Source organism: Rhinolophus sinicus, chromosome 14 (assembly GCF_057876585.1).
Source record: "Rhinolophus sinicus isolate RSI-liver-muscle chromosome 14, RSI-T2T, whole genome shotgun sequence".
Taxonomy (NCBI): Eukaryota; Metazoa; Chordata; class Mammalia; order Chiroptera; family Rhinolophidae; genus Rhinolophus; species Rhinolophus sinicus.
In genome coordinates this window covers 1,089,745-1,110,811 of record NC_142514.1, presented here as the reverse complement: position 1 = coordinate 1,110,811, position 21,067 = coordinate 1,089,745, and the positions used below count along the sequence as shown (strand labels likewise).

Below are 21,067 nucleotides of genomic sequence, written 5' to 3'. Positions count from 1 at the left end.
GCGTGCTGGTCCAGCCCCGTGGCCTCTTCAAGATGAGATATGCACCTGTCCCCCCCCCCCCCCAGTGACACAGAGATGTGTGCAGACCAGAAACCAGAGTGTCACCATAGCCAGGAGAGGCCCGGGCACCGGCAGAGCAGCATGACACCTGGCCTGGAGGTGGCTGTCCTGTTTCCTCATCTGTAAATAGGGGAGAGAGCAGCCCCTCCTCTAAGTTGAGGTGACGGTTAAGTGTGTATAAGCCCCCTGGGAAGAACAAAGCAAAGGATCTGGCCCCTGAAGGCTGCTGAGTGACGTACTGTGGAGGTGAGGTGGGTCACTGTGATGACATCAGTGACAGGGCCATGGTGGTGACGAAGACGGTGGTGACAGTGATGATGAAGGTGGTGGTGACAAGACAAGGATGATGGTGGTGGTGGTGGTGAGGGTGGTGAGGGTGATGCCCCCGGATGTAGTTCTGGGGACACCAGAGTTGAGCTCTAAAGCAAGGGCTCTTGGCTCCAGGGTCAGAAAGGCAGGACCAGGAGGGACGAGGGTCACCTGTGGGGCTCTCCAGCCATTCCACTTACGTCATCGGCCGACAGGACAGCCTGACCTGCCATTAGATGTAAACGGGCTCTGAGCTGCGCGTCATAAGCCGAGGTGTTTCTGTGCGACTTGTCTCTGTGCCCAGGACACGTGTCCCAGGCTGCTGAGGAGACACCCTGCCTGCAGGGGCCCCTGAGACCGCTGTGAGGGACACGGACGCCAGGACAGATGGAGATGCTTGCGCAAACGTCCAGAGCTCTCCTGGCTGGTTCACTAAATGCACTTAGCGGAGGCCCCTTGTCAGGATCCAGTGACCGTCACCCCCTGCCCTTGCCCCCCAGGTCCTGCGGGTGGGCGGGCCTGAACATTGTGGGGGAGCTCTGTAGGGAAGGGTCCCTAGAGATGACCGATGTTGGGAGGCAGCCGCTTGGGGCCACTGAGAATGGCCACCATGCTCAGCAGTCCTGTCTGTGTGGCTGGGGGTCTTTCTGGCAGGGGTGTGTGTGTGGCGGGGGGGAGGCCACCTGGCTGTACTGCAGTGCGGACTCTGGATGGAGGAGACAGGCCCCGCCATGTGCGACCTGCTGGGGAGAGAGCCAGGGTACAGGTACCCCCACACCTGCTCCTGCCTGCACCCTGTCCACTGATGGCACAGCCTGCAGGCCAGACTTGGGCCACAGCAGGGCAGAGAGCCGGGCAGTGAGATGTGTGTACCAACTGGGCAGCTCTCGAAGCGGCCTGAGGGTGCCCACCTGGCCTTGCACAGCCCTCAGGACACCCCTTCTCCCTCTGGGTCATGGAGACCCCTGCTCCTTGTGTCCCCGCCGTGTAGGCCACTCTGCCCACCTGCCTTCCCCTGGGCTTGTGCCCGTCTCCTACGGCAGGAGCTCCTTGGCTGGTGGAGTTTGCCCTGAAGACTAACGCGGTGTGACTGGTCACCTCCAAATGAGACACCTCTCGTCCCCTCAGGGCCAATAACATTTTATTATTTTGACTCACTTAAATGAAGGAAACATTTTGGCCTGTTGCTGGCTCTCCGCCTGGCGAGGCCCTGGGCCCACGGCAGCCGTTTGGCGGTAACGGCCCTGCCCCCTCGAGCCTTGTTTATTCCGGTGGCCTCCCTGCCTGTTGCCTCTGTGTCCGACACAGGTGATTAGGGAGTCTAACTGAATAGGCTGTAAAAAGATAATTAATAGGCATTTCCCTCCTGGAGCGGTCAAGCTGCCCGATCTCCCTGGCTGGCTCAGCCTCCCCTTCTGGAGTCGCCCCCTCCCTGGAGGCAGACAGTGACCTTTATCTTGCTGATAAAGCCGTAATTGCTGTCATTAAAATCAACACAAAGGCTTCAGAAGTGAGAGCTAGAGTTGGACATCTACTCTCAGGGCCACCCCCGAGGGTGTCCTGACCAGGAGTGCCCCCCAGAAATGCGCCAGGACCCTGGAGGCCGAGGCGGGCCCCTGCCCTGAGTGCGAGCAGAGCAGACCATGGGACACTCCTCTCAAGTGGTCCCTCAAGGCTCTGGTCACCTGGTTGGTTCATCATCGGGGAATCTGATGCCCCTTGTAGCACAGACCCTCAGCGCCATGGACTCTCCAGGCAGCAGAATGGCAGGCCTGTCACACAGCCACCGGTGAGCAGGAGGGGTCTGCACTGGCCGTGCCGTCACGTGTGCCTGCAGCTTTGTCTTTTATCAGAACGTAGTGTTCCTTCCTTTGGGTGGCACCTGCTGGGAGCCCTCAGCCTTTTCTTTTCCACGGTTTGGTCCAATGGCACCAGGGTTGCCAATAGGACAGGGTGAGGAAGGGGCTGTAGGAGGGTCAGGGGTGTGAGCAGAGGCTAGAGGGGCCCAGTGTGAGCATGGAGTGTGAGCAAGGAGGGGTGTGATTTGAAGGCGGCAATCCTGGGCCCTGACACCGTCTGCTAAGGGTGCAGGAGAAAGTCAGGAGTGGTTTGCAGCAAAGTCAGTGGGGTTGGAGTGGGGAGGGGATTTGGAGCAGGGCGGAGCAGCCCCCAGTTGCTCCAGTGTGAGGAATGGGATGCAGGGGTCAGAGGCAGCGACCGAGAGGTCGGGTGGTGGCCTGGACCCCAAGATGGTGGTCGTGGAGAGACCAGGATGGGGGCAGAGTGCAGGATGTCACCTGTGTCCCTGGCTGAGTAACCAGGTGGTGTGTGGGCCCCTCACTGAGAGGGAAGGCTGAGCTTTCAAAGGGCCGTGAGTCCATCCAGGTCAGGAGTGTCTGCAGGAGCTGGAGCTGGGCGTCTGGCCCCCGGAGGAGGCAAGAGTTGGTGGTCCATCTGGGTAGACGTGGTACTTACTTCCCTGGGGAGTGAGGTCCCCCCAGCGAGGGGACATGGACAGAGGAGAGAAGGTCAGCCGGCACCCAGGGACAGCGGCATCAGATGTCAGCAAAGGGGCCAGGGAGGGAGGCAAAGGGCGGTGGCGGAAGGGGTCACCGGAGCACATGGGCACTCAGGGTGCTGCAGTCAGGCAGGACCACTGGGCCCAGGGCCTGGGGAGCCTGGGCCTTCAAACAAATGTAGAGCCGTGCACTGACCGTCCACCCACTGCTGGGCCCCCCACCCCCACCTGTCTCCGCCAGGCACCGACACCACCTACCCCACAAACGCTCTGAACCACCGTCCACACTCGGGCCGCCTTAGGGCGGGCTTTGCCTGTCTGGACATCTCACCTGCAGTGTGACCGACTAGAGGGATAAGCAAGGAAGCCACAGTCCAGCTGAGACAGAGGAGGCGAAGGGGGCAGCAGGGAGGGTGTTCAGGAAGAGCTGTCGGCATGCGTAGCCTGAGGCGGGACTGAGCTCCCCCGACTGGACTGTGCTCTGGGGCACGAGGGGGCCGGTCTGGTTCCCGTGAAGGCCACAGGGTGAGGGAGGACCCAGGAGTCCTGCCAAGGGCAGTGCGTTGGCCAGTGAGGGTGTGATGGGCAAGGCAGAGCGGCACTGGACTCAGGTCCGAACGGATCTTGAAGGCACACCAGATGCATTTTCCAGCCCCCTGGCCTTGGAGACAGTCTGCTGCACGTCCAGTGTGGGGTTGCTGGGACCAGAGGCGCCAGCAGCCTTAACTCACTCCGGCTGGGGCCCAGCCTCAGCGGTCAGTCACCTTGGCAGAGGGCTTTAGGGTACAGAGCTGGGGTCTTTATGGTCTGGACGTGTCAATAAAAGATAGGCAATGTTAGCTCGTCTCGCCCCGGTGGAGCCGGCGGTGCGTGAAGCAGTGGGAATGAGGCCGTCAGCAGCTCGGTTCCCAATCATTGCCCAGGACGTAAACAGTGCGAGGACAGCAAAAGCTACTGGACAGAGGACATCAGTGACAGAATGTCCTTGCAGAGGGAAAGACCTTTTTATAATGCACCATAATGATGAAATTAAGACACCTCCGAGAGAAGTAATTCCCTGCCTGTAATTTGGAAATACTTCTGGGGCCCGTCTCCATCTTTCCCTGCAGACACTGGGCTCAGGAAGGGGCATTAATGCCTGCGGCCCCAGGGCACCGTCTCACGCATGGATGAGAGAGGTCCCTTACTCACCCAGAGCCCCCAGCAGGCTCTGTTAGCCAGGGCAACCAGCCCTCCCTGTCTGGCTCCAACTGTCCCCATAGCCCTGTTCAGCCACCTCCCCAGGCTTGGCCAGCTCCTGCTGGAGCCTCCTCCCCAATGGTGTGCAGTGTGTTTGAGTGGGGCAGAGACCCAAGGGACAGTCAGGAGAGCCTGGGCGCCCAGCCCCCATAGGATAGCAGTGTGTGTGTGTGTGTGTGTGTGTGTGTGTGTGTGTGTGTGTGTGTGTGTGATGGTCCTGGGGCCCCTGCACCAGCCTAACATAAAGTTATCACTGTCTAGTCTCAAACGCTGACCCTCTGTGTAGAAGAGCTGGAGGGAGAGGGGTGCTCCCTCTGCAGGTGGGCAGAGCCTGGGGACAGGGCCACCAGAGGGAAAGGCCCTGTCACCTCACACCCTAAGACCTGGGAGAGGAGGGATAAAGGAAGCCAGGATGGTCAGGGGCCCATGGTGGGGGTACCCACTGCCGGATAGACAGGCTGAGCCCAGCTCTCTACCATCTGAGGATTTCAGGGTCTCCTTGGGGACTTGCAACCCCTTGTGGCATCCGTGCTCCCCACTGCCAGGGATGTGGCCTGACACCCACAGTACTCAGCCATTATTACGCAGAAATCTCCTCCTCCATCATGCTGTGTGCAGAAGAGGGCACTGACTGCTGGGCCAGCATATGCCTTAGTGGTGGGGTGCTGTCGTAGGAGACCCCCAGCCCCAAAGCATCAAGGGGCCCCCAAACTACACACACACAGAGCCTCTGTCTATACTGGGGCCACAGGGGCACACCAGGACCCACATGTGTCCTTCACCCTGTCCTCACCGGGAGATGGCCTCGTGGTCCACTGCCCCAACCATTTCAGCCACAGAAGCCGCACTTCAGAGCAGCCATGTGAAGGGTTTTTCTGACCTTTGCTTCGTGATGCTTAAAGAACCTTTTTGATTATTTTTCTGCAAATGGCTCTTTCTCCTCAGCTGGGGGAGGCATGACCCGCTGTCCTGAGGACTGTCGGCGAGTGGAGCGAGGCCAGGCCCAGTTCACGGACGTCTGGCTCGGGCCCCCTCCACCGGGGTACCACCCCATCCCGTTCCTGGACAGCAAGCACGAGGTAGGGGCGGAAGGCCCCACACTGCCCAGCCCCCACGCTGCCCAACACTGGCCACTGCCACCGGGGTGCTCAGAGGGCAGCTACCTGGGGAGCCCCTCTGAGCCCCTCTCCCCTTCCTGCTCTTTGTAGAAGGCAAGCAGCAGGCCCAGAGGCAGCTTGGGCCCTGGGAGGATGACGCCCACCGTGCGGGACCCACCAGCAGGCAGCAGGTATGAGGGGTCGACTCACGAGTGTCTGGGGGTTGGTGACACCCCCAGTGGGCAGTGGGGCCACAGGTGGGGGGCTATCAGAGGGTCCCCCACGTGTGCACATTCATGGGCGAGGGCAGGGGTACCCTTCGTCACACACCTGCCTCAGTTTCCCCGTGGAAACCATGGGCAAGGCCTCAGTCTGCCCAGCGGTCGCAAAGCCCTCTGTGGTGTGGAGAATGGGTTTGCTCCCTCAGTGGGAGCCCGGAGCTTGGTCTAGCCTGCACCAAGGGGACTTATCCCGGGGACAGGGGCAGTGGGAGTGTCACCGGCTGTGTCCCCTCCACACCTCGCTCAGACAGGCCGGAGGTAGGCAGGGCAAGCAGCCTGCTTTCTGCCAGCCGGTGGCTCCTTCTAGCAGGGTCTGCTGGCCACAGAGGAGGGCCACTCGCCTAAGGGACGCTCTTCTAGCGGGCGGGGTGGGTGGGGCACTGTGGCCTGGCACTTGGTTGGAGCACAATCCTCACTGTCTGCCGGGTACCAGGGGCCACCGCTGGCCCATCCCCACCCGCAGAGGAGGCAGCTGAGGCTCACCCACATTCACTTCGGATTTTCATTTGACAAATTAGAGGCGCTGAAGGTTGTCCTGTGGGGAGGTGAGGAGACCTCCCTGTGGCTACTTCGCGGCGACACGCTCTTTCCAGCCCAAGGAAGGCTAGATTCCAGAGAACCCTTTCCAGGCCTCTGCTGTCATGGGCAGCCTGTCCCTCAACGACCCATGTGGGCCTGGAATGCTCAGGTGAGACCGGACCTGGCCTCCCCACCCTACCCCTAAGCCCCTGGGAGTCACGGAGAACTGGCTGCAGCCACTGAAGCATGGGACAGGTTCCTGCAGAGCAGCCAGCGCCTGCCACCTGCCACTTGCGGTCTCCTTTGCGGGTGGATCCTGTGAGACGCAGCCTGGAGTGCAGCAGACCTGGAGCTGGCAGCAGGGCATCCTGGAAACATGGCACCTCGAGAAAGAAATCACCCCTGAAAGGCACGAGCTGCCCCTCCAAAGAGAGGGCCCTGGGCCACGGGTGGGTGGGGGTGGGAGAACGTGGCCTGTTGGGTGGCAGAGCTCAGGGGCCTGGGAAAGGTGCCAAGCCTCCTGAGACACCACCCACTGCAAGGCCAGGCCTGACCCTGGCGTGTGCACCCACCCTCAGGAGCCGAGGTCAGCGTGCCGGGGGCGCTTCACCCTCCCTGGGACCAGGCACCTATCTTCACGCTGCCAGCTCAGGGGCACACATTGAAACAGCCATGACAAAGAGCAAAGGCTTATGAGAACAGACCCAGCAGGAACTTGAGGAAAACAAGGAGGTCGGCAGAAATGGGAAGCAGGCCGCGGGCTGCCTGGAGCTGCACAGCTGCCCACGCTCCCTGCAATTAGGTGGCGCGTCGGTGACGCCAGTGGGTGTGGGACGAGCCGGGAGCACTCGGAGGCTGGCACAGTGTCGGCATGCTGACAAGCCCCTGACCCCACTGGCATGGTGGAGCTGGGATAAGCACTGCAGGGGAAGGGGCCGTCCTTCGGTGCTGTTCTGAGTCACCGTGTGTGAATTAACTACGCAGCTCGCTTCACACACTCGCTGGAGGAGCAGAGGCTCTAAGTAAACAGCCACGATCCCGCTCCATGAGGAGGCCCACACGTGCTCAGTGTTTCGGGCTCAGGACGCCAGCGCCAACAGCTGAAACGAATGAGCCACGTGACTGAGCCCAGCCCAGGGCCTGGCTTCTGCCGGATGTTGTAACCATGGCAACCAAGCAGCTGAGGGTGATGTTGAACCATCTCATGTCTCATTTCGGCAAAAAGAAGGCCCTCACCGTCCGAAAGCAGAGGGAGCGTAGCTTACCCTCCGGGCCCTGAGCAGGGTGCTGCCCTCCAAGTGTCCTCTCCCCCTGGGCCCCTTGGCTCAGCAGGTGCGCTGGGTTTCATCATGTTTTGCGTCTCTGAGAGTGAGCGTGTGACCAGCGACTGGGTTCCTGGGGGCCCCGCCGCAAGTGTGGGGTGGTCCATTCTCCCGGAGGAAGGCCGCTGAGCTTATGTTTTCTGAATATAGAAACCCTGGGGAGAGCTTTTTGGGTTGGGGGGGCATAGGGGAACAGGACATTTTCTTTTTCTTTTCTTTTTTTAATTGGGGAACAGTGTGTACTTCCAGGACTTTTCCAAGTCAAGTTGTCCTTTCAGTCTTAGTTGTGGAGGGCGCAGCTCAGCTCCAGGTCCAGTTGCTGTTTTCTAGTTGCAGGGGGCGCTGCCCACCATCCCTTGCGGGAGTCGAACTGGCAACCTTGTGGTTGAGAGGACGCCCTCCAACCAACTGAGCCATCCGGGAGCTCAGCGGCAGCTCAGCTCAAGGTGCTGTGTTCAATCTTAGTTGCAGGGGGCGCTGCCCACCATCCCTTGCAGGAGTTGAACTGGCAACCTTGTGGTTGAGAGCCCGCGCTCCAACCGAGCCATCTGGCCACCCGGGAGCTGAGCGGCAGCTCATTGACTTCATTTTAGTTGTGGAGGGCGCAGCTCGCTGGCCCATGTGGGAATCGAACCGGCAGCCCCGTTGCCCAGAGCTTTCGCTCTAACCAGCTGAGCCACCCGTTCGCCCCTGGGAGAGCTTTTTCACCATGAGCTTTCCCACAGCTCCTGCCCCTGGGATGGTACTAGTGAGCTGTGGAGGTGAGGGTCCCCGCAGAGCACGGTCCCCCTGCAAAATCTGAGTGCTGACAGGCGAACGCCGGCCCCGCCCCATCATGGTTCCTGCAGCCGTTGGTCTTGGTCAATGGGTCCTTTTCTCCTTCAGACCCCACTGGCCCCACCATCCAAATGCCCTGCTGCTGGTGGACGTTAGCCTCCAGACTTCCTCCAGGGCCCCCCAGCTTTGTGCCCCCAAAGCCCCCTGCACCGTCTGGGTGTTTGTGGCCCCCACCAGAGAAGAGTGGGGGGTCCTGCATGTGCCCCCAACACCTCCCGCCAGCTCTGCCATGGGATGTCCCCACCAGCTTCCTTACTCTGGTTGGGACACCAGCTCCCTGCACCAGCATCCAAACCTGGCTCTTGACCCAAAAACCCACCCCTTGGAATTCTAGGAAAACCATCCTTTCTAGCCGCCAGGCCTGGCTGTGGCAAATCAAAAGCACTTGGGCTTTCCGACAACCGACTGTGTCTGGTTTACATTAGGAAATCCTTGCAAAGTCTCGGATGCATGGTTCCCGGCTGGGTCCCCATCCCGGGGGGCCGGGCATTTGCAAGGACTCTGCCCAATGAATGGGGCTAGGGCATGAGACGCGCCTGACACTTTGCCTCCAGAGCCCGTCCTGGCTGTCCGGTCCAGGTTTGTCAATGACCGGGGGCGCCTCACCCTGCCTGGGACCAGGCACCTTTCTTCACCAGGCGGTAGAGAGGGGTGGTAGAGAGGGGCTCGTGGGCTCCTGCCATCTCCAAGCCCTTGGCAGTTTCTGCCCAAATGTTCTTGCCACCGCCAGCCCCCACTCAGCAGGGGCCACCTCCTCCTCTTCTAAGGACAGGCTGAGGTGCCATCTCACAGATGCATCAGCTTCCTGGGGTGGCCCCGCAGGCTCTGATCACCATCACTGCAGACCCCTTTCTGCCCTGAGGAGTGGGCCTGCCGGGCCTGACCCAGCTGCTGACTCGGGGTGCAGGGCCCCTTTGGGTCTCCCGCTGGCTCCTCCCACAGGCTGGCTCAGGCAAAGGCAGAGACCGCAGGGCCGTCCCCTGTCCATTGATGCCACGCCCCCATCGCGACCATAATTCTGCATCTGTCTGCTTCTTTACAGTCAGCCTGCACAGGCCTAGAGTGACCTCCCTGGAGGGAGGGGCATGGGGCGGGCCAGAGGGAGGTGACCGACAGGCAGAGGCACGAGGGCACCAGCTCTCACCCTGTGGCAACAAAGGGGCCTCGCCCAAAACAGTCCCCAGGGACACAGGCCAGCGGTCACGGGCCCAGCCCGAGGCTGGTCTAGCCACTGCCACGGCCGCCGCAGACCGCAGGCTTTCCCCTTCCCTCTTGCCTCCTCGCAATCCCAGTGCCGCGGCGCTCCGCCCATCCCAGGATGCGGGCGTCCGCCTTGCCCAGGCCGCAGACACTGACAGAAGCTAATTACAAACGGCTGCAAACGGGTCTCCCGCTACTTCCTGGTCTCGGGCCAACTGGTGAACATGTGCTGCATAGACGAGGTTCCGAAGGGGTTAAGTTGTCAGAGAGGGACGGGCGGGTGTGATGGCCTCCACAGCCGATCCCGCCGTCCGTCGTCCCCCACCCCAGTGCACGTGCAGTGTCGGCAACGTGCAGCCATTCGACATTCTTCCCCCAAACCCACCTCCCAGCGGCCTGAGTGGCCTGCAAGTGTCCAGGACAAAGAGCTCCCTCTGGCAAGGTGACAGGGAACCACGGGCTGACACATGTGTCCGGGCCATGATGAGCCGCATCTGGCCTCTGTGTCGGACCCCACGGTCTGGGGAGGGTGGAAGAAGCAGCCAAGTTCAGGTGGCTGCCGTATCACCTGGGGAGACCCGAGTGGGGGCCAACTTCTGGACTCGAAGTGATGGAGACGGCAGGGCGTGGGGCTGGGGCACCGGGCAGGCTGGCTCTGAGGCCCCAGGGCCCAAACCTCCCCCGGAACAGCCGGGGCTATGCCAGCACTCCTGTGCGGCCCCCACAGGAGCCGCCCTCCTCCTGCCCTGGGTCACCTGTTTACCCTCCGCCTGGTGACCCCTCAAAGCCACACCCCACCCCACATTTGCTTGTTCGTTCATTTGCCCCCAGTGGGCCTTGCCCATGCTAGCACCCCCCACACAATAGAAATGACTAAAGAAGGAGCCTCTCCCTCTCCAAGAAGATGGAGAGTGACAGTCCCGGTAATTTTGGCTTTAATTTGCATAATTGCACAGTATCGACTAAGAAAACTTACCTTGTGCTCCCTGAAATAAGCCTGTGGGTCGAGGGAAGGTTGGGGAGAGGTCTCGGGCCTGGGGTCCTCCCCAAGCCCAGCCCCTGCCCTCCAGGGGACACGCTCTCACCATTTGCTGTCAGGGCTGCGTGCCACCCTAGAACGGGGAGCCAAGGTATAGCACTCGGGCCCCTCACCACACGGACCCCCACTCCACGCAGGGAGCAAGGTAGTGTGGGCAGCTACCCCGCAGAGTCCCAGCCTGGATAGAGCTCTGCATGTGGATGATGGATGACGGAGACGCCGGTGGGGTCACAGAGGAACGTGGCCCGTTTAACCCCATTTCCCCTGGGAACGTGCTTCACTGGGACTGTTTTTTCCCTATTGTCACACAAGTGGCTTCTGCATTCATTGTCTCAAAGTCCTGTCCCTGAGTTGCCGGGGAACAGAGTCCCAGAGAGCAGTTTCCGGGCTCTCGACCTCACGTGTAAAGGTGCTGGCTTGGGTAGTAGATGGCCGTCAGCTGTGACTAGTTGGCCATCAGTTGTTACTGTTTAGCCATTAGCCACTAATATAACTGCCATGGCTACGCTAGCAAGCGCGGATTGCAGCTAGCAAGTGGGGTTAGTTGGCAAAGAAGTGGACGGCGGGTTGCGGATCGTGTGGCTCCTGCTTCCTGTGTCTCCAACCCAGCCGCCATGGAGACTATAGTGGTGTGACTCCCCTATCCATGGCTCCGTGGGTGTTCCTTTTTGGCCTCACCACGTCCTGCGCTGTTGTGCGGTGGGGGGGGGGGGGGAGCGGGAGCTGAGAACCCACATGACACCCCGCATGACACCGCCTCATCAGGGTCAGGGGGGCCGGCTCTGGTCAGCCATCCCCCCAACACTGGAGCAGCTCGTGCACACGGCCGCTTCCCGGGGACAGCCTGGTTCCATGGCGGCCTCGCCACATTCCTGCAGACACATTCCTGGCATATGACGGAATTTCACAACATGACACAGACCCCGTCAGCTCCTGAGTGATGTGAAGTTGTGTCAGCTGCAAAAGATGGACTCGATTTCACGAATGTGGCCGGGAGTTGGCCAGCCCCACGTGAGAATGCCATTGGACTGGCGGGGGCAAGGCTCTGCTTGATTTCCCCCAGAAACCCTAAATGTGTGCTTTGTGCCCAAGCACAGCCACTGCCGCCGGTCAGCCCGGATGTCCAGCTCCGGCTGGTGGGCGCTGGCATCTGTGCCTGATCTTGCCCGTAACTGCTCAGCACAGACACCAGAGCCCCTCCCCCACTCGCTCGGAGAAAAATGGGTTTAATTAAGACTTCCGTGATTAGTCATTTAATCAGTCATCAGGCTGACGCAGATGGAGCCAATTGATTTTTTCACTTGGATAGGTAGTGGATGCTTGCAGGCCACTCCTCTCAGGTCGTGGGTGACCACTGAGCATCTGACACAGGCCTTTGTGCCCTTTGAAAGGCTGTCCCTCCCAGCAGCCGAGCCAGCATCCTAGGCTTGTCACCTACCCCAACCCGGGGTTGCCCTCGTCCACCAAGCCCTGAGCAGCACTGGGGTCCGGGGTGCTATCCTGTGAGCCTACCACTGCCTGGACGCACCAGGACCGGAGAAGCTCTGGGCAGGAGCCACCAGGTTCAGCGGGTCCCAAAGAGGACAGTCTCTGAGGGACAGCTTGGCGGGCAGGGAAAGCCCAGTTGGCACAGCCTGGCCTGGGGGCTCCACAGCGGGCAGACCCCATGATGGAGACTCACCCCCGCCTGGCTGGGGGGTGGGGACGGGCTCCTCACTGGCCTCAGGCAGCAGCTGTCCCCTCTGCCCCGGTGGTGGAGTAAGTGGCAGCTCCGGTGCCCACAGCCCAGGGGCTGCCCGCCTCACCCAGGACCCCAGGCCTCCTACTTCAGCCATGGTCACCTGTGAGGGTCAATTCTGGGTGTGCTGTCACCTCCCCCTCTCCCTTCACTGTGTCCCCAGCCCAGCGGACACGGGCAAATGCTTCTGAATCTAACTTCGAATGACCCCAAGAAATCCTGCGTGAGGTCCAGGGTGGAGGCCGCGGGCTGCTTCTCCCGCTTACCTGTGCGCCGGCTGGGTTCTGCTCACACAGTGCAGAACTGTCCTCGGCTCGCCCGTGGCTTCTGTCACCAGGGCGTGTGCTCAGGGCACTCTTCCTGGCTGAGGGTGACCCTCCACCTGTCAGTGGGCCCAGAGGAGGGGTGGGCTTATCCAGGCTGGGGCGAGAGTTCCCAGGACAGCAGGAGGCCACAGGGATGGCTGGAGGGCGCGACAGGCTGAAATTGCAGGGTGTGGGCTTCGGGTCCCAGCGCCACCTGGGCCTCCATCCCCCCGGGCTCCCTCTCCCTGGCTGTGGACCCTCACGGGGGGCTCAGCCTCTGCCTCCCTGTCCCTCGCTGGAAGCTCCTCCCAGTGGCGTCATGGACAAGAGGAGGGGAATGGACTGGGTTTTTTTACTTCTCTAGAAACTTCTAAAGGTTGAGAAATGAACCCCGTCCTGTCCAAGCAGCACTAATGCACTGGGGCAGGTGTCAGGGCCGTGAGGGGCAGCTGGGCCTGTTGTGCAGGCGCCCTAACCCCGCACAGCACAGCTGGGTGCTGGAGTCACGGCCAGAAGCAGATGGCGGTGAGTGGCAGGGAGGTGTTAACCCGTCATGCGGCCACCACTGGCGACTGCTGGGACACCGCTCACAACTCCCCGAGAACTCCCGTGGCCGGCACCCCCCAAGCAGAACACGCCCTGCAGGCTTTCCAGGGCCTGGAGCCCACTGCTCACTGGGAGCACGGCCCCTAAATGGTGCTGGGTGGACCCCTCCCCCCCAGGCGAGGGCTGAGAATGCACTGAGCCTCTTGTGCCTGCGTCTGACCATCAGCTGCTCTCCCGGCCCCATGTGTGTGGGGTGGGGGCTGGGGGGCCTCACCCAGAGGGGCCGCATAGCAGTGTGACCCCTGGCGCCCTGCGAGCCTGGGTAAGGGGAGGCCTCCTGGGTGCCTCGGGGGAGAGAACCCGCTGCACACGGGGGCTGAGCCAACTGGGAGATGTCCAGGGCTGGGCCGTGGCTGCCACTTGCTGAGCTCAGGGGTCCTAGGGAGGCGACGACAGTTTACAGTCCCCCAAGTCAAGGCTCCAGCAACTAACTGCTCTATTTATGGAACTTTCTTATGGGCTTTCCGTGGGGGCCGCAGAAAGCTCTAGACTCACGTCTCATGTGGGCAGGTCTGGAGAGTCTGGGTAGCTTCTCGGCAGCTGGCCCATCCTCAGGTGACAGTTTTCCCCAATCTGTGACTTGGTTGGTGCTTGATTCTTGGCTCCCAGCTCCCTAGGCCAGTGTATCCGTTAGTGCCAGAGGCTGCAAGTGACACCCCCACAGCCGCAGGCAGATGCTCCTGACCTGAGATCCGGGGCCTTGACCAGACTGCCCTGGATGGGCTCTCCCCTGACCAGGCTGCAGAAACGGGGCCCCGCACCCAGGTCAGGTCTCAGGGCAGCAACACCCATACCATGCCAGTGTGCCCACCTCACAGATGGAAACCAATGACAAGGGCATGGCCAGGCGACCAAGCCCAGAGCCGGCAACCCCAGCCCCCAGCCTGGCCGGGGCTGTGGGCTTCTAAGTCTGGTATGCAGCCCCTGGGCCCCCTGTGCTTGACCACAGGGCTGCCAAGCCCACACCCCCAGGGCCTTCAGATGGACAGGCTTGGGGGACACGGGCTACAAGAGACTCTGGAGGAATGCTCACTTCGAAACGCACCCCTTTCTCTCGCCACCTGCTGTGCACGTGGCTGAGGGGGTCCAAATGCCCCTTCTCGGGTGCCTCGCTCAGCTGCCCAGCCAAAGAATGGGTGTTTGCTGGTTACTGGCTTCCAGCCCCACTCGGCCAAGGTCTGGCCAGCCAGCCTCGAGCTTTTTCTCCAATGATGGCCATTTTCTCAGCTCTGCCCATTTATTCTCCTGACCCGGGCCACGCGGAGATCTGAGAAACCACATGCCATGGAGCTTGGCTGCAGCCCTGCATCCTGCCCAGGCTGCGTGGGCATCACCTGGGCGATGGGTCTCCTTAGGGTCAGGCGTGCTTGCAGTGATTTCAGCAGAACGAAGTCACCAAGGCCCATTCTTAGGGGCTGCAGTCCTGTGATTTACCTGCCCCAGCAGAGGAAGGGTCCAGAGAGCCTGTTGGGTCACGCAGCCCTGATGGGATGTTTTCAGGGCCTCAGGAAAGGGAAAGGCATGGCCACCCATGCTGAGGGGCAGCTGACTGGACTGGTGGGCCACTCGGACCGCTGAGCACCTGGTGGGAAGCAGCAGGGTTGTCTCGTTGATCCTTGCAGGAGGCTGTCAAGCTCCCCCATGCCAGAGGGCCCACCACGTGCCGCTGGGGCAAGCAGAAGGCATGACCCACCAGGCCTCGTGGGGAGCTGGGGCGGACCCAGCATGGGCGGCTCACTGCAGAGTGATTCATGCTGGCTGAGGCCCCGTCTCACAGGAACACGTCCAGTTAGGACAAGAAGCCACTTGGGAGCCTTGGAAGCACAACCCAGAGCTCGGGCGACAGGCTCAGAGGTGGGGAAGGCAGAAGCAGGAGGCCTCCCTCCAGCGGCGAGCAGACCACTGACGCTGAGCGGGTGCTGTCTGAGCACCACGTCTTGGTTTGGTCTATCAGATGGAGTGCCACGGCCTGGATTTGCACCCCAAGCGTACTCGGAGAAAAACTGCATAGCAGCCCTGCACACACTAGACATCAGGTGACGAGGACGGGAGTCCCGAGAGGCAGGAACAATCTTGTGAGCCTGTGACCACCCAGCTCACTGTCTCGCGACGTCCCAGCTGTGGCACAGGGAGGGGACCCAGGCGGTTCAGGGGCCCCTGGGGGGAGAGACGGAGCTGGGAGTCCCGGGCAGCCAAGGTGATGAGATGGAGCAGGACAGAGAGGAGAGGAGAGAGCCCCGGAGTGTGCAGAGTGGAGGAGCGCGTGCGCAGGAGCAAAGACCCACCAGGCGGATCAAAGGGAGTGCGTCCAGATCACCCAGGGCCCCACCCAGTGCCCTTCCAGCGGCCAGGCTGGACGGCCTCCGAGTTCACAAGGCACTAGTGGTGGAGTGCTCTTGCCCACACCTAACAAAATAGCAAGACCCAAAGGGGTCAAACTGTCTACGTAACAGCAACGAGAATATAAGAACATGAAACTGTCCAGCCCCAATAAGGTGAAATGCGCAGCGTCTGGCACCTGACCCAAGATTACCAGGCACGGAAAGAATGCCGGATAGCCCCATCCGTGACGAGGGGAAATGCCCATCAGTCAAAACTGGCCCAGAAACGACACAGCTGTAGGAAAAGGGCATCGACTGGTTACAACTGGATTCCACGCGCTCACAAGGAAAGACTGGCCATGGTGAGTGGAGACCTGGGAGAGGGGAGCACGCTGACCGAGAGCCACAGCGTCCGTGGTTAGAATACACGGGAGGATCAACGGAGCAGGCAGCAGAGCACGAGTGACCTTAAAGACAGCGGTGGAAAACAGACGGAACATCACGCAGGAGCGGTGTCTTGAGCTGAGACGACGCCCGTGACTCGGGAGGCTCCAAGGTGGGAGGGAAGGAGGAGACAAAATATTCAAGGGAATAACCAAAATATTTTCAAATTTGATGAAAACTAGAAACCTGCAGATACAAGATACTCAGCAAAGCGCAAGCACGGGAAACATGAAGACGGGGAACCAGGCGCCGGTAAAGAGGAAATATTGACCGTGGAAATGCAGCACCGTGGGGGGAGCCCTGACCCTGGGGCTCCCAGGCCCCGCCCCGCTCACGCCATGTCCACCCCGACCCCAGCCCGTGGGTCCTTTCCCACTGACGCAGAGTCAACGTGGTTCCAAGAGAAAGCCTGTTTGCCATCCTGCCCTGACAATGCCCACTCCTGGAGGCCCAGCCCAGTGCTGTGTACACAGTTGGTGCCTAATCAGTGTTTCACACCGCCACCCACTGCTGCAGCAGTGCCCTGGGTGCTCTGTCTCCTGGGACGCATCCCAGGTCTCCATGGGCGCCAGGCCCGAGCTGTGGGTCTGCGGGCCTGTCAGCCAGCCAGCGCCCCGGGCATTGCCTTGACAGAACTGCCCAGCTCCCGCCTGGCTCTGCCTGTTTGCTTGCAGCCCTGGGGGTTCTATAAAAACGCTCCGACTCTTGTAACCCCGATTATTTCCCTAAAAGCTGGCAGCTTGACAGGCTCTGGTTATTCTTGGTACTAAACTATCTGCCCCCCTCCCCCCGCACTTCAGAGCCCTTGACGTGCTCCGGGGTCCACGCCAAGGCCCATTTTCCCCACTCGAAGTGAAGTAATTTAAAAATCTTATGTCTTTATTTTTTATCGCCCAAACCATGCCTGTGGTATTTAAGCTCGGCAAGGGGTCGGAACCTGGCGGGTCGCCGAGCTTCAGCCAGAGACCCCATGCTCCCCACCCCCACCCTGGGGACAGGAAATCGCACCCACGAGGGCAGGGTGGGGAAGCCCTCCTGGCTTCACCGAAATCCCTTTGGATGGACACTGCAGGGCAAAGTCCACTGGTCACACCTGGGTCCTCGGTGCCACCCAGAAAGCACATCAGAGGCCACAGGATCCAGGCGAGGTGTCCACACGAGGCCAGTTCCTTTGTCCCCAGAGGATGTGTGAAGGAGGCTGAGGGCCTGACCCAGGGGCAGAAACCCAGACATGTGCCAGGGCTCAGTAGGTGCGTCCAGCATCTGTCCTCATGGGGGACACAGCTAAGTCCTCAGGGCAGGTGGTCCTCCTGTAGGCACTGAGTGGGTCCATCACTCCCTGCGGAGTGGAAACCTGCAAGGCTGGTGGGCCCACCAAAACCCTCTGGTGGAGACAGAAATGCTGAGACTGGTGTCTGAAGCCTGCCCCCAACTCGGAGAGCCTGGGCAGCTGTGGCCAGAGGTGAGGGTCTCCATCCCTCAGACATGGGGCCTGGCCCCAGGGACCCTGCCCCATCCTGTCTTCACCTGCTGCTTTTTCTTTCCCACTTCATGAGGTGACAATGACCTTTAGTTCCCAGGAGGGGGACTGAGTGCCCCCCAGGCCCCCTCCCCCACTGAGCTCCGCGCACCCAGCTGTTGCTTGTCACTTCTCACTAGAGAGTAAACGTCTGGCTTCCAGAGGGACTCCACACATCAGCTGTTTTCTGAATGAGCCCTGCTCGGTCCGCACCAAGGGGCCTCCAGACAGATCGGACTCTAAGTTTTCAAAAGCCGCACATTGATTCTGCTCGGAGCAGCACCAGCTGTGGAAATGGGGGGGAGGGGGTCACACTGCAGCTCCAGCTCCATCCGCGGCATGTTTGGGTTAAGACGACAAGACGGCAGGGCCAAGGGGCAGACAGCAGGTCACAGGTGTCAAGGGACCCTCCTCCAGGTGCTGGCAGAGTGGCCAGAGGCGGTGGCACACTGCCTCTTGAAGACATAAGACAGGACAGTCACCTGTGCCCTCTGCTGTCCACAGGGTCCCCAGAGCTGCAGCCTGGTATGAGGGGGCACGCTGCATGCAGTGGGGCCCTGGAAGGTGCATCCAGGGGCTTCTTTCTCTTCTCCCTGCAGGCCTGACGGGGCAGCCAAGGCAGAGCCCGTGACAGCAGCCTTCCCAGGTAGGCGGGCAGCGGGAGGACACTGACCAGCAGGCTGTCTCCAGCTGTCACTCGACGATCCAAATGGATCATTTATGTCGATCTCTGGCAGACGGGCTGCCTGCTCCCTTCCTCTGAATGTGTCCCTGAGTGTGACACTCATCCCCGTGGGGTTGGCCCAGGAATGGTGAGGGGCAGCTTCCAGGGCTCCAGGTGGGTCTCCGGTGGGAGGCGGGCACCCTGTCTGGGCCCAGCCTGGTTGCCCCCAGCACAAGCTCTCTGGGCACCCCCAGAGGCAGGGCCATGGGTCCCTGGGCAGGTGGAGGGGGCCATCAACTGGCCCAGGGTCCTCACCAAGGTTTGGTCCCTCAGAATGGCTGTGGGCACCAGGCAGGGTGTCCAACGAAGGGGTGCTCACCAGCCCTGGGTGCCTTTCTGTCCCGTCAGCCAGGGTCTCTTGGAAGATGGGCAGCTTCCATGCCCAGGACCCCTTTCACCCTGGTGCAGCTGTTAGCAAAGCCCAGAAAGGTCCTTGTGCAGGGGGGGTTTTTTTGGGGGGCGGGATCTGGACCAACAGAGCTGGTGTGGTGGTCAGACCCTGTCAGGACCCCGGGACCCCCCTGCGTGCCTGAAGAGGAAGTGGTGCCCTGGGTGGAGGGGACGTTACCCCCCTCCCTCGTGCTAGTTGGAAGAGGTCGGTAGGTATGCACTGGACTCCGAGGGCTCGCGAGGAGAAGCGATCTCCGGGTCGTGAGGGGCAAGCCAGTGGATGCCGAGGTTCAACGGTGGGGGCTGGGTCAGTGGGGACTCCGGGCCCAAGGCCCAGGACTGGACCATAGACGGGACCACGTGGCGGTCGGGGCAGGCCTCGGGAGGTTTCTGAGGCCAGCAAGATGGCCAGCAGCCAGACCCTTTCCCATCCGCCAGCAGAAGGCCTCAGGACGAGGTCAGATGAGGGCTGGGGCTGGTTCTGTGTGCTGCCCGCTGAGCCCGCGCAGCTCCCTGCGGCGCCCTTGGCGGCTGGTGTAGCTGTGTTCTTGGGAACACCTAGAGACGGGCTGCTTGGAAACCGGCGTTGCCATGCGCGGCTTTTCCTCCAGGCCGACCAGGGAGGCCCGGTGCCCCAGGCTGCGGAATGTGGCCCCTCCCCGGCGCCCTGCCCCCCCAGACCGCGCTTTTCTGAAGGAACTGACTCAAGGCCAAGCCAATTCCTGCCGCCCCAGGCCCTCTGGTCCTGCCCCAGGAATGCGTGGCGTCGCAGACCCGGGCCCCGAGAGGAGGGTCACCAAGGGCCTGTTTTCCAGACCGGGCGCTGGAATGTTCTCTCGCGGCGCAGCCGACACCCGCGCCCCCGTTTAGCTGCGGCCACATTCCTGGTGTGAGCCGAGCCAGCCCGCGAGCTTTTTCCACGCTCCCGTGCCAGCCGCAGCGGGCTCGGGGGAGGGGAGAGGGCGGTTTCTATGGCAACCTCACTTTCTGTTATTTCTTATTTTCTTTTTTATGGTTTCTCCAACTTTGAAGCTCTCCAGACAGTTTACAGACTGCAAAGAGGAAAAGTGCTTTTCCTTCCCGCCCGACTCCCCAGCAGAGAGGCCCCCCACGGTCCCGCCCCCTCTCCCGACCCCTCTCTCTCCCGAACCCCCTCTTTCCTGATCCCCTACCCCCACACAGCCCCGCCCAAGGCTCCCCAACACCCCTCCCACCGCCCCCACGTCCAGGCCCCGCCCCACATGGCCCCCGCCCAAGAGCCCCTTCCACCACCCTCACATCCCCCTCCCTTGGCTCCGCCCACGGCCCCACGGCCCCTCAAGGCTCCGATGTCCCCTCCCACGACTCTTCTTCCCACTGCCCCACGATCCCCATGACCCTTCCCACGGCCCTGCGGGCGGGGGCTTCAGAAACAAACCAGGTCTTCAGAGCCTTATTTTAAAACACATTTTACAGGAAATGAATTATTTTTTCCTAAAAAGATGGGAAAATATTTTCAAAAGGATCCCGAAAACCCTCACAAGGCCCCATAGGCGGGGATGGGGTCTCTGGGTCCGCCTACCCTCCTGAGGCTTTGACCAGCCCATGTTACCAGAGCTGACCTTATGTGTCCACAAGCTCTGTCCCAGGATGTCCAAGGCCGAGCCTGGGCCTGTGCGCTGAGGTTGGAGGTGATTCATTTATCCAAAATACATTTACTCACCTGCACTGTGCGCCTAGCAGTCCAGGCTGACAGCAGCCAGGTCCTGGGGTCACAGGGAGGAGGCCGTGGCCTGGAGCCCTGGGGCAGGGCACGCGGGGAAGGACAGGAGCCTGGCAGGCAGTGGCCACGGGGGTGGAGTTCCAACGCAGTCTTGTTTCTTGCAGGGGAGTATGTCATCATCATCCGCGACGTGACCAACCCTCCGTTCCTGGGCCGCGTGCTGCCCACCGCCTTCAAACACCTTCGGGTCTCTTTAAAGGGGATGGGACAGCAGCCGCACATCCCTGGTGAAGGCCCTCAAGCCTCAAACTAGGAGGGCTGCCTCCAAACACCACAGGGCAGCCAGTGTTTTCTCAGGAGAACACCTTCTTTTTAGAGAAATAATACACTGTGTCAGCTTTCCAGGCAGCCATACTCCATCTCCCCAGTCGGCCTTAGTGGGGGTGCCAAGGAAGCCCCCCATGCACCCTATAGCTGCTGGCTTTAATAAAATATCCAGTACTGAATGACTACAGAGTGACGCTGTATGCAGATGGCATGGCCCGCCCCACACACCCAGGACACACGAGGTGGCTCCTCTGGGTGTCCCCAGGCTGGGCCTGTGGTGTCACTGGGCACCCTTCTCGGCTGGCACATCTGCACCACCCACTCTCTCCCCAGGGTGAGTCCCCAGCCACTGGGTCCTGCAGCAAAGCTGGCCCAGCTGACCCCCCAGCCTCCTCCCACAGCCCGTGCCTTGGTGGGGCGCAGGGCCTCTGCGGGGGGGGGGGGGCAGCAGGCCTGGGAAGTCGAGCAAGACACAGTGAGCAGGTGACTGGTTTTCGGGAAACGTGTTGCATGTTTGCAGAGAGACTTTTCAGATTTTACAGCCACCTCTGAAACAGCCACAGGGAGCAA

The 21,067-nt window shown here is 61.2% G+C and overlaps 1 protein-coding gene across 4 annotated transcripts in view; it reads left to right on the top strand.

Annotated features, from left to right (window-relative positions):
* Positions 1-20,676, top strand: part of MORN1 (MORN repeat containing 1) — a 54,011-nt gene extending 33,335 nt beyond the window's left edge. For 3 of the 4 annotated variants that reach the window (XM_019712061.3, XM_019712058.3, XM_074334249.2), the window contains 4 exons: positions 5,072-5,205; positions 5,335-5,414; positions 17,954-18,000; positions 20,335-20,676. In XM_019712061.3, coding sequence (XP_019567620.3) covers positions 5,072-5,205; positions 5,335-5,414; positions 17,954-18,000; positions 20,335-20,483 — 410 coding nt within the window. In that variant the 3' untranslated portion in view covers positions 20,484-20,676. Of the gene's footprint in view, positions 1-5,071; positions 5,206-5,334; positions 5,415-6,022; positions 6,177-17,953; positions 18,001-20,334 lie in introns of those variants that run through there. The other variant, XM_019712060.3, reaches the window with a different exon arrangement.
* The last annotated feature ends 391 nt before the right edge of the window (positions 20,677-21,067 follow it).